Source organism: Buteo buteo, chromosome 18, assembly GCF_964188355.1.
Source record: "Buteo buteo chromosome 18, bButBut1.hap1.1, whole genome shotgun sequence".
Lineage (NCBI taxonomy): Eukaryota > Metazoa > Chordata > Aves > Accipitriformes > Accipitridae > Buteo > Buteo buteo.
The window spans coordinates 16,073,502-16,094,748 of NC_134188.1; the positions used below are offsets into that span (position 1 = coordinate 16,073,502).

The following is a 21,247-nucleotide window of genomic DNA, read 5'->3' on the forward strand; positions in this document are numbered from 1 at the left end:
GTACTTTACCTACTGAAGTGCCAGTAAGGATACAACCAATTTTTACCTCATCCTTGTTCAGGTGTAAGTTACTGTGAGGACAGACTCCTCTGTTATCGTGGCTATACCAAAAATTCATTAGGTCAAAGAGAAGTGACCTAATTGCCAGGGAGCAGGAATGACTGTGAGGTGCAATGCTTAGATAATCTGAGATATCAATTTCAGTTCCTGCTATCGCAAATACTTAACTTAATTGATTATTGGCAGAGCCTAACATCAGGACTTAATTCTTCCTATCTGAGCTTTAGCATTGAGAGTCATGCAACAATAGCTTAATTCCCTTGTAAAAATGTGTAATGGGTAGTACACTTTATGCAGAAGGGCTTTTTCAGTGAATGCCAGCCTGTTCTGCCTAGATGATCAGAAGGCAAAAAGTCCTTGCAAAATTAGATCTCTTCATGATTTCAATTTGATAACTTCCCAAAGATGAGGAAATTCACAAGCAAAGGGTCGAAATACAAGAGTCAGAACGTGTGTTTGAGAGGAGGGAAAATCAGTAGAATAAATTTCCGGAAGGCCTCTAAGTTCGGTTACCATCCATATTGGGGCAAACACCAGGATCCTGCTTTCTGGAGAAGCATCTCGTGATAAAGTCTACATTCCCTGCTATCACTGTGCCATAGCTCCAAAGCCAAACCACAAAAAAATGTCCAAGCACTTATTTGACAACTGTGAAATACCTGATAGTGGAGAGGACGGTAGAAGCCATCTTGCCAAGGCAGAATTTAATTACACAGGAAGCTATTCTACCACATAATGAGGGCCACCTCTTGGAAAAAGAGCACTGACCACAAAGGTCTTAGCAACCTGCTGCTGGTATTATAATTGAAACAGAGCAAGCTTCACATTACTGCTAACTTTGATGTGAAAGGACAGAATGATCTTGACGTTCTCTTGCAACTTATAAAGATTTTAAGTTGAATGAACAGTTCATCTGTTAGTCTTTTCATTTGTCCCCTGTTGTCTTTCCATGCCCTGAAAAAACAATCATTTTAATTGAGTTGTTGACTCTCACAGCTCCTTGTGCCAACCCAAGCAAACACTCGGTCACTACTCTCACCTTGCCTTGGTCTAAAACTGCTACCTTTTGCCAATGATTTTCTTAAGGACTGTAATACATCTTTCCACTTCATTATATTGGGTGTCTGGAATGCAATTTAACTTTGAAAAGGGATCATTATTGAACCTAGTTTACTTTGATCTGTGAATTGACTTGACTGTAAGTTTTAAAGAGCTATGTTTTTGAAAAAAATTGTCTTTGTACTAAATTGAACTAAAATTTTTTAAACTTGAAAAGTAATTGCAGCAGAAATGAAATAAAATATTTGAATAAACATAAAGCTGTGGAATTAAAAAATTGAAAAAAATGTCTAACTACATCTAAATTAAACAACATGAAACTGGCATGACTCATTTCAAGGTGTCTAATACCTAATGAGCGTCAGGTTCTGAGGTGAATATTAACAACTCAGCAATACTTGTGGGAATGAATAAATGTACATTAGACTTTTAATCTAAAACTCTCAAACTGCATTACAAATAAATACTTCCTCTTTTGCAAAAGTGATACACAGAAAACTGTGTCTATTTTTAAGTAGACCATTATTTAATCAGTCAGTATTGTCTCTGGGATTCCTAAGAATAGATTGTGATCCTGATACCTTGGAGTCGTACAAGGTAAAATACTGTCTTTTACACAGACTATGCTATAATCACATTTGGCTAGTTCACGGATAAAATGCTATTTTTTTCCCCAGTTTCATGACAGATTTCTGGAGGAGTGTTTTTACATTCTACTGTGACTACCTGGAAATATTTCTTTCCCCCATTCTCTGCCCTTGTGTGTGTTCTTGTGGGGAATATTACTATAACAGTTCCATCTTCTTATATGGAAACAGCTGAAGATAAGCTCTTCTGACTCTCTCTCTACATTGAGCTGGTCACTTCACTCAAGGGGAAGAAATAACAACTTCTTCCTATGATACTCATTTAGAAATAGACAGCTATACCAACCAAGGACACCCTAGCATGAGTTTCTCATAATCTTTCATAAATTTACAATCATCTCATGTGTTTTATACAGTAAATATAATTTCTATACTCCTTACCTTCTCTATGTGCCACCAGAATTTGATGTTACAGAAAGAAAGATACATGTTCAAAGGAGAGGTGGAAAGGTACAAAAAGACCACAAAATAAATCCCTGTGGAGTAAATTTCCAGGTTTCTGCCTTAAGCAGAATAATTTTTTTTCATCATCATAGGTAACTCCCTTCCCTCTCTTAAACCTCCCAGCAATAAAACAAAGCAGTAGAGCTTGAATAATTAGGAAAGAAGAGGACCTTTTTTTTTTTTTAAATGGAAATGAACTTTCCCTGATATGTAAAACCAGAAAATGTCCTTTCAAACTGATTTTGTACCCTAGAAACCTGTTTCCTGTTACCTATGCATCAGAGGTCTTTGCACCCAATTATAGGATATATACTTAGGATCTTTGCAAGGTCAGTGTGAAAGGTGCTTTAAGTATAAGACAGAAAGTTTTCTTCTGTGTGAAAAATCATCTCTGCCTAAAATGGGTTCCTTGTTACTTAGAATTGGGCCTTGAAAACTCTACAAAGCTCAGTGACATTTCCTTTGAAATAGAACTATTTTTCAAGTTAATAATACAATGCAGTGATACACAAATCACAGCTTATTTTACATATCGTCTTGAATTTTTCACTTTTCCAGTAGAATTGTCTCTCTATACCTGGAGTGCACTTATAATAGGTATTCTTATAAATGATGCTGAGTATATTGCCTTATAAATTTTGTCACATTCAGCAAAATCATTAATATTTTACAAGGATTATACCATTAAAAACATACTTTGTTGGAATGAAAAGGTTATGAAAATGAAATGTCACACACTATGATTTTGCCTTAAAGATCCTAGTCGTTTACACAGCATTCTAGAGTGGTAGTATAAAAGAGAACAGTCTTTCTTTTTGATAGGTTTCATTCAGGAGCCAGAGTTTCACATTTCATGCAGCATGTTATGTATGGAAATCACTTGGAAAAGGTCACCATCTATCCTAGTCACTTCTTGCTTAATTAGGCACTGTAATATCATTCATTAAGTAATGCTGGTTTAAAGCAATTCAAGGAAAGATAAGAAATCCTAATGACAATGTCAACTGATATTTATTTAGGTACATCAGACACGTGCACATGCCTACATGTGTGCTTGACAATGAATGTGAATTGTATATAGAACCACTACATCACATAAAAAGAGGTTTTAAACTCCCACTTCTTTGCTGCTGTAGTATATGGGGGAATCCTTGGGCTGAAATACAGACACTACAAAACTGAATGGAAAACTCCTTTTAGCTAGACTATAATTTAGGTGAATGAGTAAAATTGTAGAATCAATTTTAAACTTAAACCTGACCCAAACTTTTTTTGTAGTTTCAGCTCTTTAAAATATGCTAAAGTTTCAAATGTCATGAATGCCTTTGTGCATTTAAAGGAAAGGGGTTTTTATTCAGTGGCTGCTTTTCACTGTTTTGGACACTTATGAATGTTGGCAAAGTGAGAGGTAGTGTAACACATCTCTTTCTTGCATGTCTGCGTAATGTAAATGTGAATATATTTAGGTTGCACATGGGCCATTTCGAGATATTCTGAGTGGACAGTCAGGGAAGCTGCTGTTCAAGCAACATATCTGAAACTATTTCCCAGGGTTGTGATGAAGGTAAAACTTTCTAAGATATTATGAATTATGAAAATTGAACCCTTTAAAACAGGTCCAATATTCACAAGCCTTTGAAGTCCACCTCCACAGTGTACTTTAGGGTGGGGTAGGCATTTTTATTCCCAAAGCAGGTCATGCAAGGCTATGCAGGAGCTATACAGCTAAAATGGAAGCAGCTGCTCCTCAGCAGTTGCTCAGGTTAGACCTGTTACTGAGGGTCAGAATGAAGGCCAGGGTTTTGTCTTCAGTCAGTTCAGAATTACTGGTGGGTGAAGAAGTCTTCACCCTTCAGGCATGGAAGAGACCATGAACATAGGGAGTATCTCCTTCCTATGATCAACATTTCAGAGTGAAATGTACAGGCAAGGGAAGGAGAGCTGGCAGGCAGGATCCCGTAGGAATCCAGTGTGTCTTCCATTAACATTTAATAATGGAAGAATGGCCAAGAAACTTTTCAAATTCACCAGACAGATAGGATATTTAACTTAATTCCTTCTTTGCTGGAACTTTTTTTTTAGCTAATATTATGCAGTTTCTGAGATTTAAAATTATGTGCTTCGGAAGCATGGGGGTTTTTAAGTTTCTTTTATTATACTTTCCTGCATTCATTTGTCACTCTTGTTTCCACCATATTTCTGATCAGTGAGATCCCAGTTTCCTATCTGGGTTCCTTGAATTGCCAATTTGCATTTATACTTAGATGCTGCTGTGTAGATAACCCAGTTTCTGAAAACACTGAATGCAACATTTTTATTTATATAGGGTGCTTCCTCTGAATGATAGCTCAGTGCCTGTCCTTAGGAGCTCAAGGAACAGTTCAAACACTTTTTTTTTTTTTTTTAGCTCTTCTGCATCTATGCTAGTTTAAGAGGTTATTTCCCTCCCTCCTGGTTTTCATTGTGCCTCTGGAAGCTGTGCCTCCTTTAAATTTATAGGGTAAGTTGAACATATGAGTTCCTTGTTTTTCCTAATCAGTTAATTCAAGATTTTCATATTAACATGCAGAATTTAACTAGAATTTATTTGCAGCTTCAACTCTTTTGGGCTGAAGTGAACCCATACAGAAGCAAGATGGAAGAAACACTCAATGCAGCTCTATTAACCCAGTCTGAGATGGCGACCCAAGATACTGCAGTCCAGGAGGAGCGTTGCCCACAGTTCAGTCAATTCTGTAACAGGCACGGCAGCCTTCTGAAAAGCCTCCCAGATTTACTTTGTCTCTGAAAGGGATTTTGTCTGATATTGAACAAGCTAATATGTTAAAAATGTAGCCCAATATACTAAAGTAGTCCTAATTGGAACTGAGGCTAAGGAACTAAAAAGAGTAATTGAATTGCCCATTTTTCAAGTGTACATATTCTGTGCTCTGTTAGTAGTGTTCCAAATTACCTAAAATGTATTCAAAATACCATCTATTTTTTAATCCAGGGGATCATCTGATGTATTCAATTTCTGGATGTCTCTACAGCCCAGTTAGCTGAAGCATGCAACGGCTTTAAAAACTTCCAGAGTAGAGCACACAGCCTCTGAAGTCACTAGGTTGCTTAACTGTGAGTCAGCAACAGCTTTACTAAGGTTACTTTAGCTCAGCTATAATGCTTGGAGCATATGGGACCACTAAAAATAAATTTGGGGTTTTTTTAATGGAATGAGCCAAACATACGTTTTATGTGAAAACACCCACAACAGTTTGAAAAATATGATTCATTTTCTTATAAACAGAAATGTAAAAGTTTAAAATGAAAATGTCAGTGATCAGATCTAGAAAGATGTCTTCCTATTTAAATAAGCTACAAGTCCAATGCAAAGCACACCAAGACTTGTATCAATCCTTAAAAAGTGCTAGTGAGAGCTGAATGCCAAATAGCTTCCCAGGTGGCACGTTATGCTAATCACTATGGCAATCAGTTATTTATCATTCTTGCAGACATGTATTTTCCATTTATGCTAACAGGGTGGTTGATTGGATTTTGTTCATTAAATGAGCAGAGTCAAAACTGGTCTTATAAACTGCTGTTCAAGTTAATTAGTGAGTATGTGTGTACTCAGAAGCAGAAAACTAAGTTTTAAAATTATAACCTACATCAATCAGGCATCTTTTCTGCATTATACCAAAATCATCCCACTTAGTGTGTTCAGCATAAAAGAAAAAGTACAAATGCTGCATTTTCATTTCCCCCATTCTCTGATGGTCTGGTAGTAAACGTGATGTTGTTACTCATAAAAGAGTAATAATAGATATTTGCTTTTGCTTTGCTGTCTTACCTAACACTCTCCCAGGTTCTGTGTCTAGCTTAAGAAACAGTGCAAGGATAGGAAGATCCTTAGTAAAGGTTTGTGTTCGTTCTTTTACAGTCGTTAGTTGATTAGTTATTAGCAGGTAACAAAGATGGCCTGCAAGCACTACCGTGAGGTTACAACCTAAACAGTAATAATTAAAACAATAACAGTAATGATTTAAAGGCAATCAGTGGTGGAAATGCTGGACTTTGATTCTGGAGATTCAGTTTCAGCTCTGTCCTGGTTTCCGCTGGGATAGAGTTTATTTCCTTTCTAGTAGCTGGTATAGTGTTATGTTTTGGATTCAGTACAAGAAGAATGTTGACAATACTGATGTTTTCAGTTGTTGCTAAGTGGTGTTTAGACTAACTCAAGGATTTTTCAGCTTCTCATGTCCAGCCAGCAAGAAAGCTGGAGGGGCACAAGAAGTTGGGAGGGGACACAGCCAGGGCAGCTGACCCCAACTGGCCAAAGGGGTATTCCATACCATGGGACGTCATGCCCAGTATATAAACTGGGGGAGTTGGCCTGGGGAGGGTTGCTGCTCGGGAACTAACTGGGCATCGGTCAGCAGGTGGTGAGCAATTGCATTGTGCATCACTTGTTTTGTATATTCCAATTCTTTTATTATTATTATTATTGTTATTATTATCATCATCATCATCATCATCATTATTTTCTTAGTTTCTGTCCTATTAAACTGTCTTTATCTCAACCCACGAGTTTTACTTTTTTTCGATTCTCTCTCCCATCCCACTCGGCGGGGGCAGTGAGCAAGCAGCTGCGTGTTGCTTGGCTGCTGGCTGGGGTTAAACCACGAGAAACTCCTACATTTTATGTCCATGTGGGAGGGGTGGTTTCATTATCCTGGGTACGTTCACACGTTTCCCATGCATGCTTGTGAATGTCCCTTTGTAAAACAGAGGCAGACGTGTTTTTTCTTCTGTCTACTGCAAGTGATTTAAAGATCCAGGTTGGGATTTCACAGATCTCAAACATCTTTTCTTTCTAACTTGTATCACATGCCTAGGAGCAGATTTGATAGCTCTGGCCCTGGGAATAGGGGGTATTCTGAAACAGTATCTTTTCGATATTAGAGCTTTCTGTGTGAATAGTTCAATATTCATTGGACAGAAAAAGTAAGATCTTTAACTTTGAATTTAAAGCACTTGGGTTCCACAGTTTCCAAACAGGAAGAAGATGAGGTTTGGGAGTCAGTCTTTCACAGACCTTTTTAGTGCTTTGTCTCTTGCACAGAGAGAACAATGGGAGGGAAAGTTGGGGTGTGATAGCTTCTTATCCATTGCCCACTTGTCTCCAAACCAAGGAGTCCTAGCCCTTTTAGCCTCTCCCCAGGTGGCAGATGTTCTAGATGATACCTTTGATCACTTTAGTTGTCTTTCTCATCACTATTTCTATTACGTCCTTTTTGAGCTGTGGAGACCTCAAGTGCACACAGTACCAGTACTGTGATAAAACCAAAGATTTTTCTTGCAGAAAAGTGTTGTTTCATCTCACTTTCAATAACCTTCCTGATGATACCCAACTTTTACATTGTAGCAGCTGCTATATGGTGAGCCATGAGTTTCTGACTCCCTTTGAGATTATTCCAAGTCCCCTTTCCTGAGTTTCACCTGTCAGTTCCACACTCAGCATGAGGTTAGCGCAGTTTAGATTTTCTTCACCTCACATGTATTGGCATTGAAACACACTTGCTGCCTTTTTCCTTCCTCACTCTCTTTTGTGCAGTCCTTCTGGAGTGCTTCAACATTATCTACCTTTTAATTACCTGAAAGGGCTTAGTATCACCATAATTTTGAGATTTAGATGTTCAAAGGGCATATAAGGTAGCCAGATGTCTCTTACCTTACTTCTGAGCTCTGTAAAACTGGCAGCTTCAGCCACAAAACAGACTGAAAGCTTGTTGGTTCCTTTTCCTGGCTGGTCTTCCCCGCCTATAGCATCTTGCCAACAGCCTTGTGAAAAGTTGTTACAGCACTACAGATCCTACTCTACTGAAATTCAACAAATTAAGGCAGGAGTGGGGGTGCAGGGGAACAGACCTCTCACCCCACCACATCATCTGGATGGAGAAGCTTATGCGAGTCACATAGTTTCATTTTGGGTTTGTCTTGTTTGCTAGTCAATACAAGAAGATCTACCGGCTTTTGGGGCTTTTTCCCCCCATATTTTTCTCACCTTTTTTTGATGTTTATGGTATCCTAACAGCTGTACTTTTTTACTAGAAGTAAAAAAGAGTTCAGCAGTCATTTAAGAACAGAAATGCTTCACCACCTCACTGTAGTTCATGAAGGTAAATATTTTCTTGGTGGAGGGAAGAGTTGTGGGAGTAGCTATGCCTTGAGCAAACAGGGTATGTTTGCCAATTTGCTGTCACACCAAGGTTTAAGGTGCTGCAGATCTCTTGTGATGAATGACTTGCAGTGTTGTAGCTCTTAGTAAATCAGAAATTTTCAAGAAATGCTTTGGTCTAATAAAAAATGATCCAAAAGGAAAGACTCTACCATTCTGCAAAGCAAACTTAAAGAGATCCAGGGATATTCAAGGCATTTATGACCTAGAAATCTGATGAAATTTTTGCCACTTCAAGCCCGTTTCTCATGCTTCAATAATACATTCAGTCAGCAACCTGCCAGCTTTATCTCCTGCATTTAATGGCCAAAGCTTTTGTGAAGAGCATTAAAGACTGATACTTTCTTTTGTGGGTACTCTGGGTACTCAAATGCTTTTTTTTATGAGAAATTTGTAGTGATGAAATTCCCTTTACTTCCCGTTCAAAAGCTGTGGGATTAGCTTCTATTCCCCTGAGAAAGTCAAAACAGATAGCAACCCAATACAGTGGAAGCTTAGCTTAGTTTTTTGGGTAATATCTAGTGCAATCATTCTCAGATGAGGAAAAATCCTTCCTCTGCTGTATATTTGGAAGGGAAAAGGCTTACTCTTTCAGATAGTTTTTTGGAAGGCAAACACTGCTAGGTCAAGAGGCTGGGTGAACTCCAGGTCATCCTTGTGGGGAACTGTGCCCGTGGATTTCCTCCTCCTTTTGGCTCTCCTCTCCCCCCACTCCATACCCATACATACATTTTTGCACTTTGTTGCAGGACAGGGCAGGGGCAGGAAGAAGGGGCTGCCCAGGGACTTGCAGAGCAGGGTGACGTGCTACTTTTTCATCTCTGTAACTGGGGCAGGAGAGACACTCAGTGTACCATGGGTGATTTGGGTTTTCCTAGTAGGACTTAAAATAAATGTAGTATAATGAGAAAACATCAACAATTTGCTTTTCAGTCTTGTCCATGTTAGAAAAGAACTAATAGCAGGCTTATGCATTACTTCTACTGATCATCGGACAGCCCATGTAATATAATCTAGTGGTTCACAGCAGAGTGGGCATTCAGTGTTTTCACCTAAAGCACATGTGAAACTTCTCCATTTGAACAAACATATATATAAAATGTCGTCACCTAGAATGACTCTCTCCAAAACAATGATAGTTTTGTGTGTATATATTACTCAAGAATAAGGGATTGAATTATACAAAACTAAGCAATTGAATTGAGGCTTCTTTTCTAAGTCAGTCAGTCGCTCCACATGGTGAAGGTTTAAAGGAATATCAGAAAGACTACCCTATTCTACTATCCCGTCTAAAAAAGTCCCCAACATAAGAGATGGTGTCATTATGAAATGGAAATGCTTGCTCAGCCAGGCGTCAGAGCAAGGCAGCTTAGAGTAAAATTGTACTTGCTAAAGCTTTGACCCAGATATGCTTCAAATACATTCAGTATCTTTTTATTCACATGTTTTCTGTTACTGAAAGTAAATTGAGGCATTTTCCCCTCTTATTTTCTGTATGAAAATCAAAATATGCTGAATACCTTTATTTGTGATTAACACATATAGTGCCTGACTTTGTTATTCATCTTGATAACTGTATCTTTCAGGAAGACTCTGATGTTTTTATTCTCTATTTTTTTAGAATTGATGATTTTGAGTTTAAAAGTGGGGAAAAAAAAAAACCCAGCCAAAAGGAGGGTATTTTTCTCTAGCCAGACATACCTATTTCATCATAGTAAAAGATGAACCAAGAGGCATCACAGATTTCTTTATCAGTTTGATGACTAGGTAGGTTTCTTATACAAGCTGGGGTGCTTAGTTAATAATCTGGCAGCAGAAAAGGAGCACAGGAAGGAAGAATATCTGCACATCTAAACATCTGTGCCAGTTTGCTTAAGCAGCTGACCCCTCTAATAAATACTGTGAATGTTGAAATTGTTGTGTACAGTTTTCCATAGATTTTTCTTCTAGGCTTGTGAGTCTTTAATATATATACACTATCATTATCTTGTTTAAAGTATTGAAAAGATGTACTACAATAAGGACAAAGTCAGTGCTCAGGTCTCTCTCTACTGGAATTAAGAGAAAAGTCTTAGAGCAAACTCGGGACCTGTATTTTTGGAAGCAGCCTGTGCATCGGCATGCTTAGGGAGGCTGTTTGTAATAGCCTAAAGCCAGCTAACCTATTGTAATAAAATGCTGTTCATTTTCTTTTATCCCTGACATTGTTTTACTCAAAAGCATAGGAAGTAATTAAGAAGGAAAATGTCTTTCATCTTCAGAGGAACTGGGATGATGGCCATAAAAGGGCAAGAGTGGGTTGCAGTTTGGTAGAAGTTCTGATAGGATATGGATTTTCAATATGCACAGTTCTCCATGTCAGCAAAAACAGGTCATTACAGTTTTCTGTGACATTCATAACTAATTTAATGGAAGTCTTGATATAATATGCTATTTAAGCCCTACCCATTTTGTAATTGAAGTCTCAGTTGAAATGGTGACTGTGGCAATCTATTTTTATTTCCTAAATGGGCTTTTTGACTTCGTACTGTGTTGCAAAGTCATTTACCCCTATAGATATGCATTTCATAAAGAAGTGATGGGGCATTATTAAAAACTCAAATAAAACTATCAAAAAAGAAAATATTTGCTGTAATTGGGTCATCCATTATTACCTTTTTTCCTCCAAAAGAGTATGTGTATTTTTGAAAGCTTTTTTGTTATGATTTATCACACAAAGTATTTCAAATATAAGACAAAGCAACTAAACTTTTCAATTGATCATGAAATAGCCATGCTGTGCTTTTGTGCCCGCACAGCCATGGGGTATCAGTGACACTTGAAAGAATGTTATACATGCCAGAAAGGTCCCAGAATCTATATAATACTTCAGTATATAGAGGATTGCCCTTGGTGGTTTCCTTATAAAGCACTTCTTTTCATTATTTCTTTTTTCTTTTTTAAATGCAGAGAGCTTTTATCTCTGAAACTAATTTGCAGACTTATTTTGAAATTTTTGTTAGGTATAGTTTCATATTGAGAGTTTCAGCCTTCTTGCACCTTTCAGTTATTTAATTATAAAAGTAGTATTAACCCAGGGAAACCAACACGTATGTGAAATCAGAATGATGCCAAAAATTATTTGATTTTTAATGGCTGCATTGTCCACATTCACTGTTGCAGATTCATCATTTTCTTCTTGAAAGTCATGTAATTAAAAGGTTGCTGCTGCTGGAATCCAAAATATTTGTGTCACCCTGTCCCGTATGAATATAATTCAGGAGCTGACAGGAGATAAGATAAAAGTCAATAAAAAGAGAATTATTTATTAAAAAGGTCTAATGTTACAAGAACAGTACACAGGAACTATTATATTACTGTGTCTTCCACATCGTATATACCATTATATATAGCATATATACAGATTGTATACAATATATCTAACATTTTGATATGGGCTGTGACACTATCTTTCTTTTGGTCTGCAAAACAAAGGTTTTCTCTATTTTTTCCTAACAGATCTTGTGGCATTATACAAAAATACAGTCTCCTCAGTGACGCTGGACTGCACTATTACAATCTTTTACATGAAAAAGGACAGAGCTTTCCTTTGCAACTAAAAAATAGTATGTCATGATAAGGAAACATCTTCTTCTACAAAGTAACAAATAGGTAATACATAGGTACTTAAACATTTAAAACATGTTTATTAATATATTTAAGATGCAAAATACATATTCTGTTCATGTTGAATATAAAACATACCCCTTTTTGTCCCTGCAATACAACAACATTACCTGATGGTATGTTCAGTATTTCTATCTGTATCTTGATACTAGAGATCGAGATATATCTAGATGCAGCTCTATCTCCTTATCAGACGTTCATTCTTCTTATAAAGCATAGCCATTTATTGTATTCAGAAAGTTGTTTAACCAACACACCACCAGCAGTGACTGTAGCCTTTTTGAATACTCTGAAATAAACTGCATTGGCAAGCAACTGTATAAAAAATAGAGGAAATTATGCTTAACTAATTTATAAAATAGCCATTTTGCTTTTTGGTTCATCACTTTATTCTTGTTTATTTTAACCTTTTGAAAAATGATGGTTTGCTAATGCAAGTTCTCTGCACAGTAGCAATGCTGCTGTATTACAAATGACAGCAGGTAGTTATTTTCTGTGAGTTTGCTCTATCAGCAAGGTTCATTCCACCTTCCTTTCTTTGATCTCGAAGGCTTTTCCAAATGCAGAGATATAGGTCTCCTTCTGTCTGTATCTACTGTCTATGCTCGGTTAGATATCCTGCCTTTGTTTTCCCAGCAACATGGTGACTAAGTAAATTTAAAACCTATTTTTTAGAAAATTATTTAAAATATTAGTGGGTCATAAAGAATTGAGTTGAACCATCTCTGAAAAATTTTACTGGTAAAATATTCAAGAGAAAAAATAACTTAGTCATCAGTCAGCTTTTTACCTTTCAAGCACTTGATTTGTGTTGTGCTTTCTTGGCTTCTATTTTAAAGCTGTGAAGAAAGGGCACAGTTAGAGAGTACTAGCTAAATGCCAAGTAGTATTTTGCTAGTAAACTGGTGATATAATAGCAGTTTAGACCTAGAACCCATAAACCAAAATAGATTTGCATGAAAACTTTTAGAGGGATGGACAGCTAGAACAGCTACTCTATTAGGACTTGCCCGTTAAACTCTTTTGACTTCATTTTTCCCAGGCAAGGGAATGTACATCCTAGGTGCAATCCCTAGACATATGGTAGTAAAACACCCTCCCTCATAACACTGTGCACACCATAATTGTACAAACACGCACACCATATACTGTGGGGATCATCTTGATTCAGATGCCAATATGTGGAAAGGCCTTCCACTGTAGAAAAATTGTCCAAACTGTCTACTGAGTGAAAAATTGGTTCAGCAGAAAGTGGGCATTAAAATGGATAGAACACAGTCCCTACAAGAATAATCTCTAGTGAGCTATAGAAATAGAGCCAATTAGCTAAATAACTGGAATGATGCTCAGTAGCACTTACTTATACAAGAATTTTTTTTTCAAATACAGCATTCTGCAAAGTATATCCAACTGGAGTCTGTATATATGTGAATGATTACATTCCAAAAAATGTTAATATTGTCTCCATAATATGCTTTCATATACACTTCAACTTGATTACCAAATATACAAAGCACAGAATCTTACTAAAAAATGGACCCAGAGGAAAAAAAAAGTTACAACTGAGAAGTGATTGGAAAAAGTATGTTTATCTCCTTGCATTGCTTTATTTGTCCACTTAGCAGCCTAATGTATAACATGTTTAAATGCCCAGTGGAGATTTCATTGTCATATGCATTAGGAATTGATTTTTTATTTGCTATTGAAAATAAACATTTGATTCATTTGACATTAAATCATGTGGTATTTGATAAAAAGCAAACTTGCTTCCCTTTACGTTTGTGTTTATTTTCCGTTTACCTTGCAATAAAATAAACGGCTTTTCTGCTCCATTTTGCCACTTTCTGAGTGTGCTGTCTAGTATTTTATTGACAATTCTTTTTGTTAATTAAATACATATTCATACATTTTCAGAACAAATTCTCTATACTTTTGCAGTGGGCTGTGTATCTAAACTATATTTTTCTCTCTTGTCAGTAGGAACAGCCAGCCGTAGGGGATGCAAGAAATGACAAAGCTGTATCAAACTTTGTTCTATATTTAAAAAAGGATTTTTTTCCAAACGAAACAGATGTACTGTACTAGACACCACTGTATAAACACCTAATGATACATGACTGGGGTCACCAAAATCGAACATTTTAAAAAAGCAAAGTACGTTCGACAGAAATTACCTTTGCTTACAAAAGCTTATTACATACAATCTGCATATTTTGGGGCCAAGAAATGTCCCCTCCCCAGAGGACTTTTACAAGTAAAGAAGAGAAAAAAACCTGATGAATTATTGACTGTGTCTCCAACACTCCTCTAAGTGCACCACAGGCATTTCTATGGGTCTTTAAGCATTAGCTTGGGTTTCCAGTTTCTCCACGGACATAAAACTCCATCCCTTGGTGTCATCAAGCTAAAGCAAACATATTACAACAACAACAAAGTCTGCAGTCTTCACCATGAGGTTGAAGGAACCACCAGTGCCAAAAGCAATGTTACAGAGGACAAGGAAGTAGACAACACGTGTAAGGTGGACTGAGCACTCGTTACTTTCCCTCCTGAAATGAAAAACAAAGTAATTAAGGAACAAATGATGCAAAAGGTTCTCAGTACATTTAGGTACTAGATTTTGCCCCAAACTTGTATTCTATTACGCTCAGCAAAAGCCTAACTTTTAGGCAATGGATTACCTTATGAGAACTCCTTTCACAAAATAGGTTCCTTATGCAGACATAAGGAAATTGGGGGGTTTATGATGATATCTACAGCAACTCACACGCTGAATTCTCATATTCAGTCTGCAAATGAATAGGAAATTCCAAAAGGGTATGTGGTTTTATACCTTAATCCTCAAAAAGTATTGGGATGCAGAAGATGCCCTGAGTCACAGTCGCAGTGTTCTTCCTGGTACAAGGAATGAAAGCTAGCCCTTGATCTTGATGGCTGTCCCGAGGAAAAAGTGGTCTTTTGCCCAGTAGCCCAGTGATGCTTTTAGATCACTGCAGTCCCTTAAAAAGCCATGAGAAGGGGCAATGTGCTATGGGCTGGTGCTGGCAACAGGTCACAGGATGGGAAGGGAACCAGACTGGGTTTCTTTGGAACACAGTTGTCCTAAGTGGAACTGATCTGTTGTGCATAGTCTAATAAAAAATATCAGGTTAGAGGGAATGAAAGACTTTGTGGCCTAGAGTTATGGGTCAAAAGATACATGAAACAAATATTCCATTGTGTCTTCTGCATTCTGATAATAGCACTGTAGTTTGTGACTAGATTAGAGCTGAAATTTTGGGTCTAGATTGAAGTTTCAGACTCACACCTTTTGGACAGTACTCCTTAAGGACTAAAAAGCCAATGTTTAGTAGAATTTTGAAGTGCTAGCAGAAAGTTAGAGTTAAGATGCCTCGTTGTGTTTAGGCAAAAGACTGTTATTTTCTGACTGTTCTTGCCACTAATCCTTCCATCCCTTTCTTACCTGTGTAATACTGATACCTTAAAATCTTTCAACATATCCCAGTAACTGAGGAAATAGAAGCTAGACATCATAATTTACTTCATGATAATACATTAATACTGTAATACGTTAATAATTTAATAAAGTAATATCTACTCAAGGGAGTCAATGGAACCTACAGAGAAATTCAGCTTATTCTAAAGCAGGCACACACACAGGGTTCAGCTGCCTAAATGCATGCCATTTAGCTGTGTTGGACAGTACACCTCTGGCTGATGGTCCAGAATGATGTGCATATCCTCTAAGTAAGTCCCACACCATATCTGTCAGCTCTGTGCAAATGTTTGGGATACCTGAGGATGTCTCAGATGTCCTCATATGCCTACGTCTGAACATTTAAATTCAGAAGATCAGCTGAATTGCTGTCTAGGCTCCACTGTCAGTCTGTTTGGATTACAACCCAGCTGACTATAATGCTATTTGAGACACCTAGTGCATGTGTAGACATCTACACCTCAATTAGGTTTCCAGATGTCATCCTAGAAAGAGAGAGGTTTCCTGTAAATCCTCTGCTTTGTTCTTCAGCCCCACATGGATGCCTCAGATACTCTTGAGCATCTCAAATATCACTAGATACCTTTGTTTCAGCATAGAACGGAAGTCTCTGATTAATGATTTTATCTAATAGGTAGACAATTGTGAGAAATTTTTTCAGGTAGAGAATAATGGAGTTAATGAGCATTGGTATAACCACCACTATTCCAAATATAAGTGTAACCTTACCTGAAAAAGATGGAACTCTGATCTGGGGACTCGCAGTCCCATCCCCTCCTTCACTGACTGCACACACCTCAATGATGTAGACACCAACATCAGGAAGAAGTACCACTGCAGAGGTTTTCTGTGTTTCTATAACTTGACTGTTGCTCTGGCCTTCTTGCCTAAATAATACCTATGGTCAATAGAGTAGATAGTGGTCATAGTGTTCATTCAAGTTATATACCAGATATTTTGTGTAGATAATGCAGTTACTGAAATGTTAACTGTTTCATGTTTTCATTAAGGATTTCTTGACATTACATTTGAACAGTCATCTGCTTTTACTCTCCCCTCCACCAAATGGCTTCAAAACATTAATAATAAAGTATATTAGAAATTAATGAATGTGAAAGGACATTGATTATGATCCAGAGTGAAGATATAGCATTTTCCCTCTCCAGCATTAGGTGTTACAAAATTTTTTCTCCAAAATTTCTTCAAAATGCATTTTAGGTTCCATTTGATTAAAATTCTTATCTCCAAATTCATGTAAATATTCACATTTTTGGCTCAAGCACCCAACTTGAAATGTAAAGAAAATGCCCTAAATAATGTGCTTATTGTGTTTACCTTAGCTGGCTAATTCAACCGAGAATAGCTCAGATCTGTCCCTTCATCTCCTGTGAAACTCAATATAAGCTTATGGTGTGGGGGAGGAAAGCAAGTGAGTACATAACTGTCTTTTTGCTACTTTTGCGTAAGAATTTCTGTTCCCAGACAAAATTGAAAAGGTCAGAGAGGTGTAAAAAACCAAAGTAGTCAACTCAACTTTTTCAGAATCTCAACTATTCTGATAAAGGTTAGAGCAGTTTCTAGTTTATTAGAACCATTTTACCCTTTCTTGGTGATATTTCCTGATGTATTAGAGGGAATATCAGATTGTAGTCTATAGAAATGACTGTATATATGCTTCACACCCCCCCCCCCAAAAAAAATACTGAAATAATTCTGCTTTGATTTAAAAGATCGCAATGAATTCCACTGCTTTTGATGAATTGTTACGTAAGAGTTAATCTGGATTTTACTCTTTAAAACTTCAAAACTTCAAATGCCAGATATTACCATCACTGATTGTTGAACATCACCAACACAATCATAAAACAAATAGAAATATTTGTGTTTCTGCTCCATAAAAATATTAATTTTAATGTCATTTTAAGATGCTTCATTCTTCTGCATTTCTCTAAATCCTACCGCAAACACAGTTAAATTGAAGTGTTAGTAGGAATTTCATTGCAGACTGGTCTTATTAATAGCGACTTCTGAGTCAGATATGATGAACTGATCCCCTCAGATAGAGCTTACTTAGTTTATAATCAGTAGTTGAAAATCACAACACAAAACTTTGGGACATTTTGCTCTTTTCAATCTTATTTATTGCTTTTCATGGTGATAACTGACTTCAGACAGTCTGTATAGCATACTTTACTAACAGAGAAAAAGAAGAAAGGGAAAAAAGCCAACAAGGAAGAGGAGTAGTCATTCGGAAGACAGAAAGGTGAGCAAGGAATGGGAAGCACTGACCTTGTAACCCATCACATCAGATTCATTAGCTAGAGGTCTGACTGGCTCCCACCCAAGAGACACATGAGAGCCGTCCTGTATCCACATAATATTGCTTGGTGCTTGGCTGGGAGCTGAGGACAAAAAATAACATGTACATAAAAATATTTTATAGGTAGTTTCTTTAAAATCAAAAGAAAAATATTTCAATCTTTCATTACATTTACAACTGGTTGTGTAGCAGGCTCCCAACACTAGCTGGAATTTTTAAAGTTTTTTTTTGCATCAGAATTGTCATTTAATAGATTGTGGTGTATTTACTCAGCCCACCCCATAAGCTCTACAGAGCTTATGAACTTGAACTCTTTTCTCTCCCTTTGTCAAAAATACCTCATTTTCTAGGAAGATAACCTTTGTTATGAATGCAAAGTCATATGAATTCATGTCTAAATATCAAAGCAAAGCCATGAATCAAAACTACACATGATTCCTGATTATTATACACTCTTATCAGAGGAAAACCCAAGAGGGCAGACATTGCTCCCTGACTTCTTCCTTTAAGCAAAGGTACTGAGATCACTTACGGGACTTCTTTGTTGCCGCACGCACAGCAGTGCTAGGTGGTCCATACCCTGCAGCGTTGTACGCCCTCACCGTTAGGTGATATAATGTGTTTCCTTCCAATCCTGTCAGGAGGATGGATGACTCATTTCCCTCAGTTTTGACCTTTTCTGCTGCTTCTTCCTGCTCCATGTCCTTCCAGTAACCAACCTGAGGAACAACCAACAAGCGACCAAATGAAGGATTAATACAGGCATCTAGGAAGCTCATGCTTCCAGATGCTCATACTTGTTACCTTGCAGAGAGTCTTTTTGCCATTTCTACCTTTTGTTGGATCATCAGGCCCTTTTAAACACATGGGATTAGCAGCCTAACCTCAGAGCTAAGCAATGCTTACTTCTCCAAAATGGAGAGACTCCAAAGATCATGGTATTACCTGAAGCACGTTGAATTGCTGTGTACTGGCACAAGAAGATGTAACTACAAGATGGAAGAGCAGAGGATGAACATTGGCAGGGAGTCAAAAGTATTTCAGAGAATTCAAGGAGAGCTCATCCTCTGGTAGGTCACCAGAATACTACGCTGGAAAGCTCTGACCACATCAGTTAAGAAATGTTGTGAGCAATATTCCCTTTCTGTCTCTGTGCAACTCAGAGCCACGAGATTTCTTATCAGTATAATGAACAGGAAATGACAGAACACCAAAGGAAATCTTTCATTCATCTGAAAAAATCTTATCTGAAGAAAAAGACGGAAGTGGATTCAGTTTTAGTTCTTGGATATAAACAGGTTTCTGGTAAATGCAATTTTGATAGTATGTTTATGCCCTTCCTTTTCAGACATAAACCCCCTAAATGATCTTTGGTGGGTTTTAGTCCATATTTCTGGTATCTGCACTGAGTTTATCATCATCTCAAAGAGCTTACAGAGCTGAGCTAGGAATTTGACTAGTCTCTTTCCTCAGGGTTTGCAGGGCATGACTGGAAAAAAGCAGTACTGTCTCTGTTTAATGTATTTAGCTGACCTACACAAGTACGGTAATTCTCATGGGGCCCTTTTTTCCCTAACGGGAGATGTCACTAATGTGCCATTCAAAGACCTATATTCAGCTTACAATTATTCATGCTGAGACCTACTTGCATTTATTCCACATTTTGACCTTTTCTGTGAAGTTGGTTATTTCATAATAAGTTATTCATATTGTATCTGGATAACTTTTCCTCTGAGAAAAAGGTCATGGACAATACAGCACTCTTGTGAATGTATCCCAGAAAATGGCGAACCAAAAAAACTAAAGGGTTCATAGGAAAATAAGACCAATGAGTACAGTGCTGACCTTTTATAATTGCACTAGGACTGCCATTTGAAAAAAAAGAAAAATCTAGAAAGGCCTGGCTGCAAAAATATACATTTGAGGTCATATCTTCACTTGTGTAAAGTTGCTCTGTTAACTTTGATCGAGGGTATATCAGTTGGTGTCAACTCAAAGTCTACTCTTTCAATTGTAAAATGCATGTAAATATCTTTTTTGTGTGCCTGCATTATCTCATGTTAAAATGCTGTTGCTTTAATTCTTAGGTTAATTACAGCTCAGATAGCAGATCTAGCTGTCATTACCACTTGTTGAAACAAGTGTGATTCACTGAAGTATTTTTGTTAGCTGAATGCTTAACCAACCCTGTTGGGATCTGAAGTAACATCTAGTGACATCTTTTTGGAAAGAAAAAAAAACAACAACCACCATTTATTCACACACTAGGATCGAACCTGCAATGCTTATTATTTCTTGGGCAGTCACATTCCTTTCATTTTACTTGCAATGTATCTTTACAAACTTGACACTACAGTGATGAGAGCCACACAGTTTTAAGCACTGTATGAACAGGTAGTGAGAGACAGCGTATGTCCTTGAGACCCTATCAGCCAGTTAATGAAGTCTGCTGAGGATCCAATGGAGAAATGGTCAGAAAGGAAAAGTGACTGGTCCAAGGATACACAGGTGGACAGTAGCAGGGGTGAAAATGCATCTGAAGTAGTGAAATCCTGGTTCTAGAAAGCCAGGAGCAAAATTATAAGTAGCTCAATAGGTCTCATTGTTTATTCATGGGGCACACCATGTCTCATGTGAATGCAATGTCAAGACAGTAGATAGCCTGCAGCTTTTGCACTGAGCTTTTGTTTAGTATAGAGAAGTTGTGAAAACCTGATTTTCCAAACATTGGTGTTAGGACTACACAGATATTAAAACGTGATGAATGTGGAAGAAAGCTAGGAGCATAACTCAGCCCTTTTGATATTTTGCATGTGTTTGGAAATGCTCTCCACCGCTGCTTATATGGCATTATCAGTTTGGCTACTAATTATATTTTGCACATTAAGTCTGCAAAAATAACCATGGTATGTTCTTTACCAGTTCTGCTGCACCACATGGCAAAGGTGTTCCTCCTTGGCAAAGAGGTATTCTTGGGGGAATGAATATACTGTATTAAGCACCAAAAGCATGAAATGCAGTTTGGCAATGCTTCTATTTCTGTTTCTCCTGTAGTTCAAAGCCCTTACGTGTTTGGTCCCTGCTTTTAAAATTCCCCTTAAAGTTTTGCCATTTGAGTTTGGACTTTGATCCCAAAATATGTTTTTCTCTTTCTTTTGTAATGCACACATCCATTTGTTGATGGCCAAATGAACTAAAAGAAAAAGTGGTTATAAAAAAAGAGAACTCCAATGATTGTTGACTGACGTTGATGGTGGGGGAACATACATTGATTTGAACTGAAATAAAGATATTGCTGATGTTCAAAAGTGTTGGACATATTTCTTAAAACAGAGGGC

At 37.3% G+C, this 21,247-nt stretch overlaps 1 protein-coding gene across 2 annotated transcripts in view; it reads right to left on the reverse strand.

The window, feature by feature from the left end:
* Positions 1 to 14,538: 14,538 nt before the first annotated feature.
* Positions 14,539 to 21,247, reverse strand: part of CNTN5 (contactin 5) — a 370,989-nt gene continuing 364,280 nt past the window's right edge. For both annotated transcript variants that reach the window (XM_075050052.1, XM_075050053.1), the window contains 4 exons: positions 18,442 to 18,628; positions 17,879 to 17,991; positions 16,319 to 16,487; positions 14,539 to 14,642 (listed from right to left, as the gene is read on the reverse strand). In XM_075050052.1, coding sequence (XP_074906153.1) covers positions 14,539 to 14,642; positions 16,319 to 16,487; positions 17,879 to 17,991; positions 18,442 to 18,628 — 573 coding nt within the window. The remainder of the gene's footprint in view (positions 14,643 to 16,318; positions 16,488 to 17,878; positions 17,992 to 18,441; positions 18,629 to 21,247) is intronic.